This window comes from Neopelma chrysocephalum, unplaced genomic scaffold (genome assembly GCF_003984885.1).
Source record: "Neopelma chrysocephalum unplaced genomic scaffold, ASM398488v2 Primary Assembly neopelma1_43, whole genome shotgun sequence".
Lineage (NCBI taxonomy): Eukaryota > Metazoa > Chordata > Aves > Passeriformes > Pipridae > Neopelma > Neopelma chrysocephalum.
In genome coordinates this window covers 4,621,350-4,643,642 of record NW_020897702.1, presented here as the reverse complement: position 1 = coordinate 4,643,642, position 22,293 = coordinate 4,621,350, and the positions used below count along the sequence as shown (strand labels likewise).

General features: G+C 39.5%; 1 protein-coding gene across 1 annotated transcript in view; it reads right to left on the bottom strand.

Moving 5' to 3' along the window:
- Positions 1–22,293, bottom strand: part of FLT1 (fms related tyrosine kinase 1) — a 114,179-nt gene that overhangs the window by 71,974 nt on the left and 19,912 nt on the right. The window contains exons 4-10 of the mRNA XM_027677811.1: positions 17,120–17,244; positions 9,392–9,554; positions 9,170–9,306; positions 7,455–7,629; positions 5,393–5,510; positions 3,279–3,448; positions 2,708–2,867 (exon numbers count right to left, since the gene is read on the bottom strand). Coding sequence (XP_027533612.1) covers positions 2,708–2,867; positions 3,279–3,448; positions 5,393–5,510; positions 7,455–7,629; positions 9,170–9,306; positions 9,392–9,554; positions 17,120–17,244 — 1,048 coding nt within the window. The remainder of the gene's footprint in view (positions 1–2,707; positions 2,868–3,278; positions 3,449–5,392; positions 5,511–7,454; positions 7,630–9,169; positions 9,307–9,391; positions 9,555–17,119; positions 17,245–22,293) is intronic.

The window sequence follows — 22,293 nt, the reverse complement described above, 5'->3', positions numbered from 1 at the left end:
CAGGTCAAGAACCATTAACATCAAGCACGTTCCTGGCATGCAGACACTTGTTCTGCAGCCTCAGAACTGATCCATTTTAGGTGGATCCCAGCCTGCCTCGCTCTGGAGACCCTCAGGAAGTTCTGCAACTGTCTGCCCCCACACACCTCTGCTGACAACCCAACCTGAGCCAAAACCAGGACAGAAAGAACAGCTCCAGAGTGGTAGAGAATAGGCCAATGAGGCTGGTGGACACTTCAGGACAAGTGTCCCACCAGCTGTCCTCCGCTATACCCACTGAGCAACTGCGGACTTCCCAGCTTGGGAATGTATGTGTCTGCTGCAGAGCAGCAGAGTAAGCTGCAAGTAAGGTAGCCCTGGAGAAGAAGATTCTCAATCATTTAAGAAATGCTAATTTTTTTTTTTCCCTACTTGCTTTTATTTCTCATTGCATCTTCTACTGTCTTTTGCCTGTCATCTCTAAATTTAATAGCTCTACATAAGCTTTAAAAAGCCCCAGAAATTACAATTTGCCCCTGACAGTTTTTCTTGACTCATCTGTGTTTCCTTGCTGGGGTGACCATCAGAAGACAATCTTACCACCTATCTATCTAGTTAGCTAGCTAGCTAACAGAAAGTTGTTTAATGGCAATAGGGTTGGTTCAAATAAAGTAATTGTAACAGAAAATAAAGAACAGGAAAATTTAATGATGTTGGTCTTTCCATGTTTCAAAAATTCACATTTGTTGAGCAATTTTACAACTTCTTTTTTTTTTTTAATTTTTAATTTGTTTTGAGGAAACTATGGAAATTATTTTGTTTGGCTGGTCTCCCGTTACTGGCCAGACTGAAGTGGAAAGAAAAGTTATGCAAATTGATTCTATCAATCACAAAGCATTAAACTACATCTGCTTTTAAAAACAATGGAATTAATTGAGGTATTTTTAGATTGCTGAAACAGAAATACTGTTTCAAAAATAAATTGAAAGAAGCAGCCATATAACCTAATAGTTGCCATTAAGGAAGTCGTAGCCAACAGTCCTTCAAAAATAAAAGCATCTAACATGCACTATGCATCATCCTCCAGATTGCAGTGACACTACTCAAGTGATGAGAAGTTAAACACATATATAAACCCTGGAGCAAACAGATCTGTGCACTGCACGATCTTTGCAGCAACAACATCTTTTTACTTGGAGTAGATGCTCTGTCCTGTGACACACAACTCAGAAATTTGCTGAGAATCCCTACTGCCATACACCATGAATGCCATACACCTGTGGAGGTTTATTGACTTAAGGTACAAGGTACATCTGTGCATGAAAATAAGCACAACTTGAGCACAAGCAGAGCAACATTTTAATATTGGAAACCTAACACTGGGCAGGTAAATACAAGAAAAATGCTGTAAGGGCAGAACAAGATAAGTTTTTTATCTGCATAAGGTATATGCACCTTAAATCTGTTATGTAGGCAAACTTTCCCTCACACAAAGAGGAAAGTATAATGAAATAAGTGGGATTAAAGGATTTTCCAATTCTTCAAGAAGAACACCCAAACTGGCACAGACATCAGCCTGAGCAAGGTGTGCCAGCTGCTGAGGTACTCCACTCTGCTCCCTTCCTGGAGCAGGAAACAAAATGAAATTACTTGGGTATTTATGCCTTTCTGTGATAGTTAATTGTCACCATATTATTCAGAGGGAGTCATTCCACTCCTTTTAAGCAAAGCATTATAAATGGTGTTCTCCAGACTACTTTTTCAGTGAGTACTTTAAGGAGAAGGAAGGGAAGAGGGTTAAAGAGAATATCACAGAACAATTATGAAGCAATTTGGAATCAAGTATGGAAACAACCTTGTAACAGAGCCAATAGCCGATTCAAATTGTTACATTTCTCCTTGGATCACCTGCTCAAACACACTCCTAATTAGCATTTAATGGAGTCTACAGTTTAGCACATAATTGAACACCTGCTTGTGGTTATTAATTTCTCTTTCTGATGACACGCTCTCCTGTGCTGTAGTGCAGATCTGTGTTTGTTGACAGAAGGAAATATCTGACAATGGATGAGCACCACCCCAGCTCCCAAGGAAGAAACAACTGTTTCTTCAGCCCTGCACTGAGATTTCAATCCAGAGTATGCATAGTTGTATAAACTCTTGAAAGAAACTAAAAGATTGAAAATTTTCATATAGGTCTTTCTCAATATTTCTCTAGTTAAAAGATGTGACTTCTTTTCTCTTACACCTATTTGCAAAAATAAATAATACTCAGAATTTTGTGATTTGCCCTTCAAGGGTAATATACCAGATAGAGGAAATGCAGCCCTCACCTGCCCTCAAAATGGAGAATTTCAGGTTATATCTATTCTAGCAAATGGAGAGATTGCTAGTGCCACCTCTTGGTGAGAAGGGCACAGAAAGACAGTCATTAGCATAATCCCAAAGAAAGGCATAGTGGGAAAAATAGCATGTGCTTCTAGGAAATGCTGTCCATTCTCTGACTGATCTCAAAGCAAGTATCCTTAGTTTGAGATGTTTGTTGTACTTAGTTGAATGACATCTTATATCCCTGCAGTTAAGCACGTGCTTAAATATTTTGCTGAATACAAACTTTGCTAACTAAGCAATGCTGATAGCAAGTTTTATTCTTGTAAGAAAAAAAGTAAATATTTAAGTGTAATAGTAAGGGAAGACATGCTAAATAAAAGTAAGGAAGTTGTCCTACCTTGTTTTATAATGGTTTTGTTTACAGGGATACCACATCCATGTAATTTTAGGCTGAGGAATACCATACACAGTGCATGTCAGCACTTGTTTGCCACCCAGTAAGTACAGATTGGGATCAGGGAATGATGACACAGCATTTTCGTATATCTGGGGTTTCACTGTAAAGAGTAAAAATTGAAAAGCAATTAAAACGAGCTCATTTCCAATGTATAGCATGATCATAAAAATACTACATTCCTGCAGTGTGAGTAACAAGAAAATTTCCCAGGAGAACAAAACAACCCAGCAGTCCTAAATCAAGTCAGATGAGCGGTTAGTAACACATTTAAGTCATCAGAAACAAGTATGTGACTGTGGAAGACAGAAACCCTTCTAATGAAAACCAGTGTCCACCTTCTGACTCAAAGATCAGTCTGCCACACAGCATCTGAGGCTTGTATTTGGGCCCATGCAAGTCAATAAGAAAACCTGCAAAGTCCTGACCTGTGCAAGATCAATGACAATACAGCTGAATGAAAATTCAGCATTTACATGTTCAGGAGAAGCATGGGAACAGGTTGCAAACTTACCATTTACCGTAAGAGTAACTGTAAGGTTCTTCGACAAGTTCCACTGTCTTATGGTCAATATTATGGTGTAGTTTCCAGCATCTTCCTCAGCAACATCCTTGATGATTAATGAATAGTCTTTAACTATGTACCGGGCGCATTTTTCAGCAGCAGGTAGCCCATCTTTTAACCTGTTTAACAGAATTCCAGAAATCAAAATTTTTTAAGTTATTTTTGGTCAAACTGCCTGTGTTTCTTCATTTCACAACACTTCTCAATCTTTGGTAAAGGATTTACAGTCTGAGATTCTGTTTACTAGAGTATTATCCTTCCCTTTCAAAAAGGATTGCTGAAATTTGTAAAGCACTTAAGAAAACCTATTCTATATGTTTAAATTGTTAAGGATCTGACAGGGCTCTATGGCATTTGAGAGTTGCTGAAAATTGCAACTCTATCTCTGAAGATCCCAATTGTCCATGCTTGTGCTGCCATTTAGTCTAGAAGACAACCATTCTGGCTAAGAGTCACTCATGGAAATAAAGGTTGCATCATCCCTGCAGTGACCATTTTTTTATGACCTCAGAATACATCCTGGGACAAAGGATTACAGTAGCCTAAGCACAGCTGTGATTTTAGGAAGAGGAAGAATAAGTAGATTAGATAAGCACTTAAGAATCAGATATCCTGCTATCAAGTGAATGTTTTCAAAGATAACAGAAAATCAACGCAGAAAGTACTAACTGTTGCTCACACACAGATTCCTGAAGCACAACATTTTTCTTCAAAGTCTAAAATACATTGTAAACCACATTTTAATAAGTTGCAAGAAGGTTAACATGATGTTAGTAGAAGGGTGCAACAGAGATTCACTATGATGTTGGACTTGATCAAAATGATTCACAGGTTTTAATAAGTATTAACAGAAAATTCTTACTATTATTAGAGGAGCATTAAAAATTTGGTCGAAGGGCTATAGATTTAGGCATTTCACTGTATTTGTATTTTACAAAACCACAGAATAGTTACAGCTGAAAGAGCCTTTGTCTAGTCCAATCCCCTGTACAAAGCAAGGTCAGAAGGTTGCCCAAGACCATTTTCAGTATGGTTTTGGATATCTCCAAGGATGGAGACTCCACAGCCACTCTGGATTACTTGTTCTAATGTTTGATCAACCTCACAGTGATAAATAAATAAAAAAAATTAAAATTCTTTTTTCAATGTTTGGAGATTTTTTTTATTTCAGAAGTTTTGGATCTATATGTCAACGGCCAGTATAGTCAAAAACCCAACCATTAGAGAAACAGAATATGCCATATAAATGGCTAGCATCAGTGCCACTTTCACCCCTTAATTTTCCATGTGGACCCATAAATGTAAGGGTTTTGTAAAATGGAGCAATATTTTTGGTGCAAAAGTGATTCCTGGCTGTGAGTAACATGAGTTCTCACTGTTCATGTATGTCTGGTTTGTTTTCTTAATCAGTCTTGTCATAGATCCTTTGTTGAGGTGCAATGAATTGAACAGAGTTACTGGTGTTTAAAACGATTTAAACAAAAAACCACTTCAGATCATGAATAGATAACATTGTTTTATATAAAAGTAGTTTGGATTATGCAAAAACTGTTCAAAAGATTTCTTAGCACAGTATACATGAGATAAAGTGAGTACCCCTGTCACTAAAGTAGATCTACACCCTGCAGATCACCACGTAATAGTACCAACTCCCTTTTTTTTCCTAATAGTGCATGTCTGTATGACTCAAGTCAACCAGCTATTTTAATGAAAACCTTCTTTTGTTTCTCTTACTGTCTGAAAAGCAAGTTCAGGTCTCATATCTATGTCTGAGTGAAGCTGAATGTGACACTTCAGTCAAGGCTGCTAGAGATATTTAGTTGTAGAGTGTCCAAGAGGAGACACATCCAACACATTTCAGGGTCTCTAAACTTTCCAGATCTCCTTTTTTGCACTTGCAAAATGGAGATAATGTTCTCATAAATTGTTAGAACCCTGGGCAACTCTGAAACTTCCAATAAAACTTCCGAACCGCATTGCCTCCAGTTTGTTGTCATTTCAAGGGGTCCTATTCATCTAAGAAGAGGTCCAAGATGCATATTTGAAAGTAACTGTTGTCCTACCATATAACCTCTGGAGAGGGAAATGCCTTCACTTTCACTGACAAGCGATAGGATTTTCTTCCAGCTACAGCCTCCAGCGCAGTTTTTCTTCGACGTTTCAAATTAATGAACATTTTATCTTAAACAAAATAAAAAAGCGCACTGTATTACTGATTTTTATTCCTGCAAAAAGAGTTGCTCTACTAGAAAGAACAGGAATCCAAATAAAAATTATCATTAATAATTTTGATGTTCCCACATGGCAACAACAAGAAAAGAGCCTAACCTCCTAGAGATCTGTAAAATAGAAAAGAATACCACAAATATACAAGAAACTGAGATACAGTTCCCAGGGCACGAATCTGCTTGGAGAAGATATACTCTAGCCAAATTCATGTTGTGCTTCATCTGAAAAAAACGCGTAAGAGATTAAGTGGTTCTTGGTATGTGGGAAGCTGAACTAGATGATCAGATGACCTTTCTACTTCTACAGGCCAAGAATCAATTAATGTTGCAAAAGAAAATATTCTGCCAAAGAGGATTTAAGGGACCTTAAGAGAAATAGCAAAGGAAAAAGGCAGAAACTTTCTGTATCATTGGTAAACAGCTGTTTCATTAAACCATCAAATCTTTGTCACTTCACAGAACAATCTGAACCTGCTGGAATTTGCTTTTTCAGTTGTTCTGCCCCATATCTCCAACTCTCTGGCAACCTGATGGCTTTTACCAGAGGCAATAGAACAAAAAATTCATACAATACATTGGAAAATATCTTTTCCTCCCCTGCCAGCTTGTGCAAAATAAAAGATTCAAAAATGAAAAACTGTTTGAATGTCCCTTTGATAGCATCTATCAAATTTACAATGCAATATTTACTTATATTACAAATTGCATAAGGATGGGGGGTATCTATTAAACAAGTGCAATATTTATTCACACTTGCTATGTACATTGAAAATAACATGCAGAAGACAAATAAGTAGTTTAATTACACAAGTCATGTTATAAAGATACAACCCTAATTCTGCAAGCCTTTATTCACACAGGCTCTTTCTAATATAATATAATCCCACAGATGGGGCTGCTTATGTGAATAAGAGTTTACAGGCTGACTTTGACAGTTCCAGTTTCTCTAACTGTAACTTTAATCTAAAATTCAGTTTCCAACAGCTTCAGTTAATTGTTTAAGAATATAGTAAGTAGGTATCATGATTCACCCTATGCTCCAGAGTTGAAATAGAGAGAATGGACTGAAATACTCTCTAAGAATACCAACACAGGGTGCTTAGTCTACACTTCCAGGTGAGAGAGAAAAGATACACCCCTGAAAACATGAACAAATCAATATTCTGACCATGAGTCATCTGTTGTAGAGGACACCCATCAGCCACTTGGTCTATAACACCAGTGGTTCCCCAAAGATCCTGCATAGTCCTAATTGTAACAAGATGCACAAAGAAGGTAGCTTCTCCTGGAGTCCCAATGCACAAAAGCCCTAATTCACATACTTTTGAAATAACGCCAGAAACTGCTGGACTTCACAGAAGGCCCAGGCAGATCATGGGGAACTCATTTAAGGTTCCCACTGTAAAACCATATTAATGATTTGCAGTATCTTGTCCTTGTTTAATTTTTTGAATGATATACAAGCTACCTGCTCCATGTAGAGCTAGGGTATCTATATCTTCTTAATTTTTCAGAAACAGCAATGCATAAAGTACCATACAAGAGGAAGTGGGATTCTTCTATTTAAATTCAGCTTGCACTTTTTTTCCCCAAAAAACTATAGTTTCACTGACTGCATCTGGTAGAACTGACTGAAGACAAGGTCATCACAGTATTTAGCAGACAAAATGGATCAAATGGAACATTAACATGTCTACTGGCAACAATACAAAATAGTCATGGAAGAAATGGCACATGGTCTCCCTCCTGAGTACCCTTCCTCCTTTGTTTCCCTTTTTCTGCCTATGATGAATATGCTACAAATTCACTTCCACTTTCTGTCAAGATGTAAAGCTATCATATGACTGACCTTGGTATATGATCATTCTGTATTCTATAAATCTGCAACACTTCTTACCATAAACAATGACTGTTGTGTTAACAGCTTTGATGGACGGCCCGCTCTTCACATGGCAGGTGTATTGCCCTTTATCAATATCACGCACTTTGTCAACAACAAGGATACTGTAAAAAATATTAGCCTCTGTATTCTTCTGGTCAATTCGCTGCGTTACAGAACCTCTTCTCCTTGTCTGTAAAACCAAAAAAATGAAAACCAAAAAGCTTAATCAAGCCAATTTTCATGATTGTTAGGATTTTTATTTTACTGTACTGCCACCATAACTTAATAAAAACCCCAGATCCCTCTGTACAGCACAGACAGGTAATAAAAAGATGCTTAACATTTCCAGGGGGTCAACAATAAAACATATATGCAACATTAAATGGCAATTCATCCCTATCTTCACCAAAGTTGTAATAGCATCCAAAGTAGTACTTTCCAGAGGAAGATCATCCCTTCTGTACAGCCTGCCATACCAATATACCCCGCTCCCCACTGTATTGTCCAGCCTTGCTCCTAAAAATCCCTGAGAACACAATATGAAGAGCAGCACATAGTTTGGTGCCTGGCTTCAGTGCCATAGGCAGCAGACACATAGAAGAAGAAAACATTAACACAAGAAGGGGAGAATTCTGGAAATGCTACAGACGGAAAATAGACTAGATTTGGCAACGGAATGGCAGGGTGAAACTGAAGATAATGAAAGTCTGAGGAGTTATTTCCTGCAACTCCCCCTCAACCTTTGGCCTTGAAGTTTATTTAACCCAGGACGTTGTTGGTGGCTTATGAACACTGAGCACCCTTCAGTTACCATAAAAATAAAAACAAAGCAGAATTTCACAAGTGTAGTGCCCAGCTGGGGTTTGGTAAGGCAGTAATGAGCAATATAATATATTTGGAGTAATTCTTCTTGCTAAGTTGTTTACTTCTGGGGTGAAAAAATGCCAGGGCAAATGGCTACAGTATATAATAAATAATTGCATTAATCTTTCCTATGTAATGCAATCGTAATTTCAGCTTGTAATTAGACACAATGAGTGACATAATAAATGATCTTGACTTGAATCATCAGCATAAATCAAACTGACATGAAAGGAATGGGAGTTGTAAACCTTAAGCTAATGTCAAATTTCTTATCAGCTTTACAAGGACTCCCTGGCAGTTATTCTGTAAGTGACAAATATTTATAAGGATGCTCCCAATGTGGGGGGTGGAGAAATACATTCAAGATCATTCCTGTAGTTGTCAAAACAAGAGGATTGTGCATGTGACACTTGACAAATGAGATTTTGGCTAGCTAAATCATAATATCTTTTCTAAACATGCTCAAGTTGGGTGCCTGATTGTCTACCAGTCTTTGAAATGAATGAGTTGAGAAAGCCAGCCTCACTGAAAACTTTTTTGTCACAAGAGTATGTTCCTGCCTGGAACTGGGTGATGAATTTTTATTATTTCACCGGGTCAAAAAGAAGCTCCCAGACATGAAACAATTCTAGTGTTCGCTTGTGATTATGCAATATAACCAGAGCACATTGTGTAAACATGTTTACTTATTCAATTAAGCACCAGAAAGAAAAAAAAGGAACCTTAAGAGAGACACGTCAGCAAGGGTCAAAATGATGGAATGCAAACCATGGCAAGCATTCCGAAGCAGAATTCCTCCCAGGATGATAGATGCAGCATGATCTGTGGGAAACTTCTGGTTTCTTTATTTCAGTCACAGTGCTCACCTCCCCAGGATAAGTCCATGTCATCTGCACTCTGGTGTTCCAGGCTGCAGTGACAGTGCAGTTAAGTGCTAGGCTGTCTCCCTTCAGCATCTTGACAAGACGTGGGGTGCTTAACTGAACATCGAAAATTGTGTTGGCTGCATGTGACAAAGAGAGAAAAATTAGTAATGTCAGCAGGGAAGAGTGCTTTCTGAAAGACAGGGAATGGCGAACGCTACATACTTTCTCGATGCGTTAGGTACTTTGTGCTATATGTGTGTCCACCGACAGTTGTCTCGCAGCTCAGGAGCCCTATGAATTTGTAGGTCGCTTTAGGTATTCTGAAGCCTTTCATGCTGTCCCAGATGATTGTCTTGCCATCAGGAATTAGGGTTTCTCGTGGAATCTGGAAGTGTCAAACACGCATCATAAAAACAACTCCTCCTCATGCCTACTCTCTAATCAAAGTATCCTAATAAAAAGGAATGAGGAAAAAAACACCCTAAAAAAATGCCAATCAAAGCAGAAAGGATGACATTTAATGAGGCAGGTTTTTCAAGTCACATTTTCATCACAAAATAAAGGAAAAATCTGTGCGAAGAATGTGAATGTTGTATTTGTTTCCAAGATTTCATTATTTATAACAGGATGTAATTTATGACACAATAGATTGACACTATCATTAATTTCAGCACTTGGGCTGTCGGTCTGTTGGCTCCTAGTTGGCAGCTAAAGTGCTCATCTCCATGAACCTTTGCAATTAAGTATCCTGGTTTCACCACAGAGACACAAATACACATTTTTCAATGGAGGTGACAAATGGACTTAGTTTGCTGTCATTTCATGGCTTTAACAAATTCCTGCCAGGATTCAATTTGATGCATCTCTCATTTATGTTGTCCAAACAACTTAAAAAATAAAAATTAAGTATTGCCATGTGGGATCAAGCATTCACTTTGTCACCAGTACAAGTTATATTTTACATTACAATCCTTTGTGCTTTAAGCCCCATATTAATAAGGTATAAAGAAAACCCTGAAAAGGCAAAGCATGACATAGGCATTGAAGGTCAGACAAAATCTCATGCTTTTTTGTTATATGTTATTGATGGAATAAATGCCCCCATTTGGGTAACACAGAGATCAGCCATGGGTACAAAGTCTGGATGTGACTCTGCTCTGGTAACACCTGCTTTTATGGCAAAAATAAGATATTTTTAAAGATGGTACAGAGTAGAATTTAAGTGAATTGGGGCCCTAAGCAAAGATCCCTGGATCAACTAAGCACCTTGCAGCCCATCGCTTCTCACTGTGCACCAGTCACATAACGACTCTTCATCTCTTTCTTCCCCTTTATTTGAGCAGACGACTTATGTGTTGGCCAGCCCTCTCCTTCCTCCAGCCAAAGCCAGCATGGGTGGCTGTCAGAGGCTGGGGGAAGCACAGCTGTCCAGCTCCTTCCTGTGTGGTACAGCTTCTCTCCAAAATATGGCATCCTTGATGTTGCCTGCTCAGTGTATGCAGAAAGCTACCCTTGAGATCACATTCACTCATCTCATGCCATTTCTTCCAAAAGAAATAAATACATGATGAATCAAATAAACAATAAATATAGAGCACAAAATGCTCTGGTAGAATTCCTTATCTTTACAACAGCTGATAAGATACTATAATAAGCGCGCAAATCATGGGGGAAGAGTGTGTTACACCTCCCCTCCCCCAAAGTAAAGCCCATTATATTACAGACTGATAGCTACCATTCAACAATATCTTGGCTTTTAAGAGCTCTGTTGCCATTCCTGTTCTAAATGAAACAAAATAAAACAAGATACTACAACAAGTCCCTTTCAGAGGATGGAAATACCAGGACTGTTTCTCAGATGAGAACATGGGTTGGTGGCTGGGTGCTCACCTTCAGAGCCCTTCACAGCTCTACCCTCTCTCCTTACTTGCTTCAGTTTCTTACCCAGCTCTCCTCCACACTGTTCTCCTCTGCCAACCCCGCTGGTTCAGATGTCTTATGTTCCACTCTCAGAGAATGAGAGTTGCTTTGCTCTTCCCTAAACCAGCTTCCAAGCCGTCAACTAGAGACATGGCATCATCACCATGCTGATCACTGCATGGATGACAAAGGACAGAGGATCCCAGAATCACACAATAATTCAGGTTGGAAGGGACCTCTAGAGATCATCTGGTCCTGTACCTGTGCAGAGCAGGGCCCATGTAGTTCAGGGCCTTGTCGAAAACTTGGCCATTTGGTCATCACAAAGAGATGTAGAAAATGTATGAAGTGCTGGAACAGTGAGATTTCCACTGAAGCAGCAGAGGATAAATTCAGTTGCAATACTAGCTTACAGATGGGTACCAGCAGCGAGTCAGAGGCATTCAAAGAATCAGTTTGTTGTGACGGCTGCAGTAAACATGGAATTTATTGTCTACATACTTATCTGCATGAACCACATCACTGTGGCTGCCAGTGCAGTCTTGGCCTTTTACCTTCTTTGTTTCAAACTAAACTTCAGTTTCTTTTGGTATAGGCTGTGCCTCCTTCTTTGCTTAGCACCAACCACTAAATCTTTTTGCTACCTAGTAGCACTAACACAGTACTACTGTAGTGGGTTGGCTTTTGGATTTTTTAGGCCTTCCTTAGCAACGGGGGTCAGAAATCTAAGGAAGTATTCCATATCATCCTTTAACGTAACACAACTTATAAATAAGGCGCAGATCAAGAGAGCTTGCTCTCTTCTCTCTTCCGGTGGCTGAAGACGACAGGTCTCTCCTCAGGCAGTCTTTGCTTTTATAGGCCACGGCCTGCCTGTTTAGACCTGCCGTTATCTCCGGTCCCTTTGGAAGGCGTGGGGAGTTGGCTGGTACCTCTCACAGTTCTGCTGTCTTGTTCAGGGGAGTATTAAATTTGGTTTTTTGTATTTATGCGCTAGCTTTCTATTAACAGGGTATATTTGGAGGATATTTGGGGGTTTTTAGGTTTTTTTATCCCTTTTTCCCCCCCCCTTTTCCCTTTTTTTCCCCTCAGAAGTTCCCTATCGTGTGTACAATATATTCAAATTGTATATATAATTGTAAATATATGTAAATATATATTTTTGATATAGTTCGGTTGGTTTCGATTTCTCTCAATTTCTATAGTTTATTTTCCCTTTGCCTAAAGGGGGAGGGAGGGAAAAGGCTTACGCTGAGCTTTGGAGATTTGGCGGGAAGCCAGCTTGAAACTTGCTCAACCACCACACAGATTTGGGTACATACATATGGGCAAGAGTGTATAGACAAGGTGTGGTTCCCCACATTTCCAAAGGTAGATTTTACTAGAAAGAGCTAGCTGAAAGCTTAGTAAAAGTGTACATTAGAGTTTTGAATACCTGTCTTTTCTTTCATGCTTCCCTTCCTGTCAATTTGGGAAGCATGAGGTGGCATTATTAACAATTCAGACTGCATGACTTGCAACATCCCTAGGTTTTTTTCCTCTTTTTATTCTTTATGCTGAAGCTTATTTATCTCTCTTCCCATGAATGTCATTGTTGACTTTATGACAGACAATCCAGAAGGAGAATAAACAGAGGGATCAAACCATTGTACCAAAAGGTGATGCTTTCTTCATTTAGCAAGATTAAAGCAAATTAAGAGGTAAGAGAAGTACACACCTTACTTGCAGTAAGGATTATCTTATTTTAGGGATCTTAAATGAGGCATCTAGAATCATATTGATAGGAATGATGGTTTAAGAGGCTCTGGATACCCAGGTATTAAGCATTAGATCAAAACTATCAATTGATTTCACAGTCTTCATATGATGAGGAAGAGAAACAGACAGCAGTTGTTGCAGATAAAGGTTATAACAGGACCTGAAGGCTAAATTTGAAATAGGAATTAAAAGCTCCATCCCCAGTTCCCAGTCTGTGTTATTAGCTTCTTGAATTTTGAGGATCCTCCTCCTATGTTGTCTGTGATTGCCATGCTGTAAAATACAACTTTTACAGATGTTCAGCCTGGAAGTGAGAACAACACAGTCTCTCAAAAGGTTGACTAAGGTAAAGATGGAAAAAAAATCATTTGAGTGTTGAAGATGGATAATAAACCTTTCCCACATTTGTCCACTAAAATTAAGAAGTAGCACTGCACAGGAAAAAAATGCTGGAGGCAGTGCTCATATACCTGTAGTGAGTCCTTCCAGAAGAGAGAGATTGCAAAAAAAAATATTTCATATTTTTACTTCCTGACCATATAGAATGAAGAACCTAATGACCCTAATGGTGGGATTTTCTTTCCAGCTCCAGAGGACTGCATTACATGGGAAGAATTCAGAGATGCTGCTTGCCACTGTAGCAAGAAAATTTGTGTGGTCAAAGCTCAACTGGAGTTCAAGCTTGCCAGAAATGTGGAGGACAATGAAAAGAGTTTTTTTCAAATATATTAATGGCAAAAGGCAGTATAGAAATATCATTGGCCCTTCACAGGACGAGGATTATCATCTCACAGAGACGGAGACAAGGCAGAGGTGTTTAACCCTTTTTTTGCCTCTGTCTTCAACATGGGTGACAGACCAAGGGGATCTCAGTGCCTTGAGCTGGAGGACCAAGACAGCGAGAATGATCAGCTCCCAGATGACCCTGAAATTGTGTGGGATCTGCTGCTCCAGCTGGATCCCCACAAGTCTATGCAGCCTGATGAGACTCATCCCAGCTGGCTGATGTCATTGGAAAGCCTCTCTCGGTGATTTTTGAGTAGTCTTGGGAATCCAGAGAGGTCCCAGCTGAGTGGAAGCTAGTAAACGTTGCCCCAACTTTCCAGAAGAGCAAGAAGGAGGACCAAGGAAACTAGAGGCCTGTCAGTCTCACTTCAGTGCCTGGTAAAGTTATGGAGAAGATTATTCTGGGAGGTATTGAAAAACACCGTAAGGACATCATCATCATTGGTCACAGTCAGCACAGCTTCATGAGAAGAAAGTCCTGCTTATCAAACCTGATTTCCTTCTATGACAAGGTAACCCTCATAGTTGATCAAGGAAAGCCAGTTGATTTAATCTTTCTGGATTTCAGCAAAGCTTTTGATACTGTCTCTCACAGGATCCTTCTGGACAAAATGTCCAGCACACAGCTGCATAAATACATCATGTGATGTGTGAACAATTAGCTCACACATCAAGCACAAGGTAATAGTGGATAGGGTAACATCAGACTGACAATCTGTCACTAGCGTCCATCTTGAGCCCTGTGTTCTTCAACACCTTCATAAATTACTTGGATGCAGGACTGGAAGGGATACTAAGCAAGTTTGCAGATCACACAAAACTGGGAGCAGCTGTTGACTCCTTCAAAGGCAGGGAGGCCCTGCAGAGAGACCTCAGCTAATAAGACAACTGGGCAATCACCATCTGTATGAAGTTAAACAAGGGGAAGTGCCAGATTCTGGGATGGGGCAACCCTGGATACGCATACAGACTGGGGAATGAGATGCTGGAAAGCAGTGTCACGCAAAGGGACCTGGGGGTCCTGGTCGACAGCAAGTTGAATACGCCCTGGCAGCCAGGAGGGCCAACCATGTCCTGGGGGGCATCAGGCAAAGCATTACCAGCTGGTCAAGGGAGGGGATTGTCCCACCCTGCTCTGCACTGGAGCTGCCTCACCTGGAATATTGTGTGCAGTTTTTGGAGCCACAACATAGAAAAGATATTAAGCTACTACAGAATGTCCAAATGAAGATGGTGAAGTGCCTTGAGGGGAAGCCGTATGAGGAGCGGCTGAGGCCATTTGGTCTGTTCAGCCTGGAGAAAAGGAAACTGAGGGGAGACCTCATTGCAATCTGCAACTTCCTTGTGAGGGGAAGAGGAGAGGTAGACACTGATCTCTTCTCTGTGGTGACCAATGACAGAACCCAAGGGAATGACCTGAAGTTGTGTCAGGGGAGGTTTAGGCTGAATATTAGAAAAAGGTTCTTGTCACAGAGGATGGTTGGGCACTGGAACAGGCTCCACGGAGAAGTAGTCACAGAACCAAGTCTGACATCTCAAGAAGCATTTGGACAATATTCTCAGGCACATGGTGTCACTCTTGGAGATGGCCCTGTGCAGGGCTAAGGATTGGACTTGATGATCCTTGTGGGTCCCTTCCAACTCAGTGTATTCTGTGATTTGGTGATTCTGGGGACACCGACTTCTTCCTTTATCATTGATGGAAAACATAAAATAGCTCTTGCCATTTCTCCAGGAGTAGTATTCCTGCAGCTGTGAAATGCATTTAACACGTCTCTTAATTGCTATGGGAGCACAACCTTGCTGGAATCTTCATATAAGGGTGTCACAGATGATAAATAAAGTAAGATATGATGTAATGCATTGTAGCGTACATGCTTCAGGAAATTCTGGGATTAATTAGGGAACACATTTTATTTTTCCTGGAATGCAAAACATGTAAGCAACCAATCCTTTCTTTCAAGACTTGGCTCCGCCTTCTCTTTCTCCTTCTGAGAGTATTACATCTGTTTTTGATGGTGTAAAGATGTATGCCTTACACCACAATGCCAAGCTAAAGGCAAGGTGATATGAAAAAAAGAGTAGCTATGGCTCAATCTTCTCCGAATAAGGAAAAATATTTTTTTTAATATTGTTTAGTAGGAGAGAAACCTGACAGGAATTTTCTTAGTTAGAAATTTAATACGCTGAGATTTCAGATGCAACACTACAGTGCCCAAATAAGTTCCCACTTTACAACATTTCCTCTATGGAAAGCTAAGCCTCATTTACTTTTGATTCAATAGCCACACAGTCTTGTGCATCTTCTTGCAGCATAACTGTGTGTCTCTGTGTGTGTGTGTGTGTGTGTGTGTGCGCGCGTGTATACATAGACACACATAGGGTAATATCCTGGGTCAAGTCACTTTCTTTTCTTTACATTTTCCTTTCTTTCCTTTATATTTTCCTTTCTTTCATGGGATTTAACGGGTGAAAAACAAGAAGAAAAATCAGTATCTATATTAGCAAAGTAGCACTGTGTAGAATTGGTAAACCTCCAGGTCAAGACAAAACACAGGATCAAATCTATGGCTGGTGTAAAACTCTGCAGTCAAGAGGAAACAAAAGACTTGTATTAAACTAGATAAGCATCTTATGGTGGTATTGTTTGGCAATTGCATATTATTTCATAAAGATACAAATTTCTTTTCCTTTTAACAGTGTCAACTTTCATGCCACCATGTACAGAACTCCTTTTATTTAGAAACAAAACATCACAGGCACCTCCACCTAATTTTTAAGCAAAAAACTCCGGAACTTTAGAAAATGCCCCATTCTCTGTCTTGATACCAGGTACTTTACTACATACATAGAGTTCAGTTAGCTGTCCATGTAACCCTCAAGGCACCTAGGAAATAAATATTTTTCCCAAAACACAAAAATGTCCATTTTTTTCTAAAATTAGTCCCACCACATCGAACTCTGCTGTTTCCCTGCAAAATTTCCCCATAAAGAGAAGCCATCTCTTTATGTGTAAAAGGAAGCAGCAAAGGCGCTGGTTGGAGTGAGGTAGGGCAAAGGCTTGCAGAGATCCTTGTCCAGTCCCAGCAAGTCTCCAGGGACTGCACTTACTGGCTGTTCCAGAGGACAGAAGAGGAAAAGGGAGGAAGGTTAGACGAAGAGGTGGGAGGAAATCTTTTCTCCTAACAAGAAATTCCCTTCTGGGCTTAAGAAACCTTTGTCAGTGAGGATTTAATAAAGTAGTATGTAAAGTTTAAGTTTCTTCAGAAAATTGTCGCTCAGTGTAGGAGATTTGATGAAGCCCTTCCGTGAGATACAAAACAAAGCCTCCAGGGTTGAAACACATTGACACCAAGAAATGTTGCATAAGAAACACTAAAGTGCTAAAATATTTCAAAAACCTTACAATAGCTGTAGACAAACAAACAAACAAACAAAAAGCATCATCCGTATTTACACTTTCAGAGCATGCTTGGATAGAGGTACCTTTTTTAAAGTAACAGCAATGTTTGGTGCTGTGACTCTGCATGGGATGATCATTTCTCTTCCCACAGTCATGTGTATTATTTTAGGTATATCACTGTGCATCTCTACAAATGGATTGCTTGTATCTGCAGGAGAAGGAAAAAAATGGGTTAATATCTGAAACTTTAAGACAGTGTAACAGTGGAAATTGTAACAGTGCACACAGTCGTGAAAGAACAGACTAACCCTGTCCATAACAAAAGCTAAACTAAGTCCTGAAATCCATCTTCTGTTTATTTTTGTCTAAACGTGTTCAGCAAATTATTATTAAATATTTGAAAATATTATATTTATAAATATTTATTTTTATAAGATTTATCGTTCAATATCAATAGCAGTATCTTGAGATGTCCTTTAAATTTCCAGACATTTGAAGCCCATTTTTCCCCCTTACAGCAACATCTCTACTGCTATGGGCCTAATTCATGGCATTTCTATTTATTATCACCAGGAAAAGTAATTATATGAGAAGTGACCTGAAATTCACTTATCAGGAAATCTCTACAAAGTACATATTCCTACTGTCTGCAAGGAAATTTATAGGAAAAAATCATGTTGGCTGCACCAGGTAAAAATCTACTCTGATAATCCAGCCGTATTTTCAACTCTGAGAATACAGACTACCAAGAGTTAATTCTTCTCCTCCTTTCCACTATCACAATAGCTATGTGTCTCTTTTTTAAGTGACAAGGCAAATGAAAATGCCAGGAAAACATTAATTCCTCTTGACTCAATAACTAAAGCTTGGCAGAGTAATTTACCGTCCCTTGAACAATCCCTTTAACAAAGGGCATTGTCATAAATAGCTTGCTCTGGGAACAGGGAAACATTGCTGCTGCTATTGTTTGGACCACTTAACAAAGAGGGGCTCAAGCTACAGTCTCTAGCTCCAAATCTTCTTTGCAGGTGTTCAGATCTGAAGGTTCAGTTTGACTCATACCGCAGCTAGACTACCTCCAAATTCACATAAGGTTTGGTTTGTAACTCCTGAAAAAGTGGAACATTCAGATCTTAATTCCATGCTTATCTACAGCTCTGATGCTTTTTCAGGCAAATCCCATTATTTTCACTCAGTCAAAAATCTTACAAATAACAATGGAAATCTTACTTGGATAAGAAATTACTAAAGCTAGCAAGAACGAATCCCTTATAAATCCTCAAATTGTAATACTTTATTCAAGTGTTCTGGCCCCAGACTTCTGCATGTTGACCTATGTTCACTCAAGTACTTTTTCAAATACATTAGTTTTGCATCTCCTTCAAAAGTATGATATGCACTTCCCGGTGTCATCAAGCTGTTCTGCCCTTACAATCCTCTTTTCTTATTATATGCAATAATACTTTTGTTTGAGACATCAAACAGGAAGAGAAACAAATTCTACTCTAATTCATACTCTATAAGGCAGAGTATCTCAAATGTAAAGAGGTTTAATGAAGCTGTTACACAAGCGTTCTGAAATGATATCCACAAAGAATTATTTAACAGTAGGTATTAAATGTCCACTGAGATAGCAAAAGGAACTTATGACTAATAGAGGATGCATATGTAATAAAAAATGCCCTAAGGACTTGTTAGGCTGACATTTCCTCAGCAGTGCAATTCAAGGATAGACCAAGAATGAACCTGTTTGTGGTATGGGGAGAAGAACCTTTTTTGTTTCAGGGGCTGCAGCCACAGAAGAGGTCACCTGCCCCTTAATATAACCAAACAAACCGATTTACTACTCCCCAAAGTCTCATTTGTCTTTGTCATGAAATTAAGAGCTCCTGCTCAAAACCAGCAAGCTTTGCAAAGTAGCTTCCTGTATCATAATCTCCAGATCATTTTAAGTGTGAGGAAGAGCTGTTCTGCGGACTACAAGTGCTGTCTGCAGACAGAGTGTCACCACTGACTGATGCCAATATTGAGGCAGTGGGGGTTGTGCAGCTCAGACCTCACAGGATTCCTGCCCATCTGAAGGCAGGGACAGGAAACAAGTATAAAACACCATGTTTGGCTTTTCTTTCTTCTTCTTCTTCAATGGAAATGCACGTTTGTGCCTGGACAAGTCAACAAAGTGCTCTGTTAAAGTCAGCTGAGCACCCTGGTTGCTCTAGGTAGGCTTTGAAGCTCGGTCACAGTCTTTCTTGGTACACTCCCTGCAGTGGTACACCAAGGCATCTCCGTGCCCCAGCTATTCGCGTGCAGAGCTCCCACTGACATCACCGGGGACTTCCGCCATGGGCTGGAGGGCAATCGGTGGCCCCAAGTGCTCCAAATGTCTTCCTGCTTTTGATTAAAAGAAATACGCATCATGTTTCCTAGCACAGTTTTGTTTTCATAATGAGCGTGGAGGCTTTTCCTGATTCCCTTTGATTTTATTCTCCTTCCAACTTTGAGGCCATAAGGGGATACTCTCAATAGCTCAAGATCAGAATCTGGTGTGGGGTCTACTAGCCTGGAACAGGCAGAGCTGAATGCATAGCAGCACCAAGGAAGATCATGCCACGTTGGCACAGTATGCCAACAACATGGAATCCTTATGTACCCCAAGCAATAGCATTCCTTGCTTCTTTTTTCCTCTCTCCGTCCCATTACAACCCCAGCTATTGCCACTGTCTCCTGCTACCTTTCCTCTCAATTTCTTCCTGAGGGAAGGTAAATGGCATTCTTCCTTGAACAGCTGGCTGGCAGCACATGTGGGATGACCTAACCTTCTGCCAGCAGTCTTTTGGGCCAGCTCCACTCATTTTTATGTTCAGAAAGCTCTAAACATAAAATGAGCATCACAGGTTGACCTATCTTGAAGACCACATCCAAGTTACACATTCAGCTTCATTGGGATTTGGAATGGAAGATCTAAGAGAGTTGAACTTGGTTTTTGAATTATTGATTGGTTTTGTTGGTTTCGCTTTTTTTTCTTCAGAGCTGCCTGCAAGGGTACCAAAATGAAAGCTGGACAGCCAGAATATTTCCATATGTTAAAGGTTACTTTAAAATTCAGCTTAATTAATTTTTAAATTGTGCCTGGAATAAATGACTCCGTGCTGGGTTGACTGTGGTCCTTTCAATATCCCTCAGTTTCAATCAACATGAAACCACAAAGAGCATTTATGAAGTCACCAAATTCATGAAGGTCACTTGCTATATTGTTAAAGAACACAAATAGCAGCTTTTTACTAAGCTGGTTGGCATCCAGATAAAAACTTGATAAGAGACTTAACACAAGCAATATTATGTCTGGTATCAGTAACCTGTCTAGGCTATTTATGGGGTTTGCGCAAACAATTAAATTAGCCAACACTAAAATGCCAAATTCAGAAAGTGGAGAGGTTCATTATTTCCAAAAACTTTGGCTACTGTTCTTGGGTTTGTTTTGTTTTTAATAATCTGAGCTATGTAATTCAGAGGACTTACACATACATTTGCAAGAAAAAAAGTCTCTGCAGGAAAATCTAAGCTCCTTGAAATCACCGAAAGCTTGTCCTATGAAGTTCTTCCAAAATGCCTACTTACACTTGGCTTATCATTAAGATTCTTTTCAGGCTAAGAGAGGTAAAATATTTTCATCATATTCACATAAAACCCTTTTCCCTCATGCACATGAAAAGGACCGAAGTCTTTAGTAAAGAATAGATGTGCAGACTTCATTGAAGTTAATGGGCCAATTGCCAAATTCCCTTTCCATTGTAGGGATTCATCCTAATTAACTCCTTTTATCCCAGATAAATTATTGGGGCTGTTCAGAATGAATTCCAGAAGAACCTTGCATGCTAAGAGCGGTTCCAGCCTCACTTACACATCTAAAATACAGACATTTCTCACTGAGGTAGGAGCCAAACTGTTAGTGTTGTCCCTGGACAGAATGGAGGAATTTTGCAACAGGACTCATCTGATCCGTTTTGGACATCTGCTTTACCATGACATGAATCATGCCCTAGCAAATGTACTTATTCAACCTGCTCACAGGTAGGTGCCTAGGTTCTTTAAGAAAAAAAGAAATCCCATTTTGTATGCCTTATTCTAGGCAAAGGTTGTTCCACTTTTGCCTCTTCTTAGCCTGTAAAATAATACTCTTCAAATACAAAGCATGTCTAAACCTTGAAGGAAGACTTGAGATATAAAGTATTCTCCTCCTTTTTTCTTTTTCTCTTTTACCTGGGCTTTTGTGATTATTAATTTATATCTAGAGCACATTCAGATACAAAGCATTGCTAGTATAGTTGTGCAACAATTTTCAGGCCAGATTGGTTTGTTTTCCTTTGGGACTAGTTATACAATGCTGTGACCAACATAGGTCCATAACACAAATAAAATACAGTTCAATATCTTAAGGAAAAATAGTCATATTAGCCAGGAAATCCATGCTAGAGCAATTACTATGTTCAGCAAGCAATCCCTAGAAAGGCTAAGAGATATTAGGAGTGCTCTTTCAGATGTATCTCTCCATTATGACGATTCATCCTGGAAATATATTTGTTTCAGTAGGAGCTATGAGCCTTGGTGAGGGAGGAGGACCCTGGAGGAGGTAATATATAGCCTTTGATGCTGCCAAGGGGTCCACGCATGCTTAGCTCAAGTGTCCTACGATATGAAATCCATGTACACACAATGACAAAAGCATGGCAATTATAGGCAATGGACGTCAGCAAGCCCTAGAGGTCTCTGTTTTGTAACAGGAACCTCATTAGACACTAAAAATGTGTCCACATACTTGATACAGCTGCAACATAGCTTAACTCCAACTAGTTTCCTCTTCATAACAGAAGCACTATCATATTATTGACTCTGACAGCATAAGCCAAAACTGTACTGCTCATATGTTAAAACTGTGCCAAAAGCAAAGACCAAAAAAAATGCACAGGGGAGGAAGAGTCCCCCAGGTCTCGGCAGGTTCTTCTATTAGTACATTATTTGTGAATAACAAGAGTAAGGAAAAAGTAGGAAAATCTCCCTTTCTATTTGTTAGCTTTCAAGGTGTTTTTTCTTACTGCCTTTTTTTACCTGTTGAGTTATTTTGATTTCGATGCTTCTGATCTTAAGAGACCCTTTTAGAGAACTCTTTGGATGCCCTCCATGTTCTGCAACAATAGTATCTTTAGGATAACAGGAGTCAATCCACTCTAGCTAAATCTTAAATGCATACCAGTTCTGG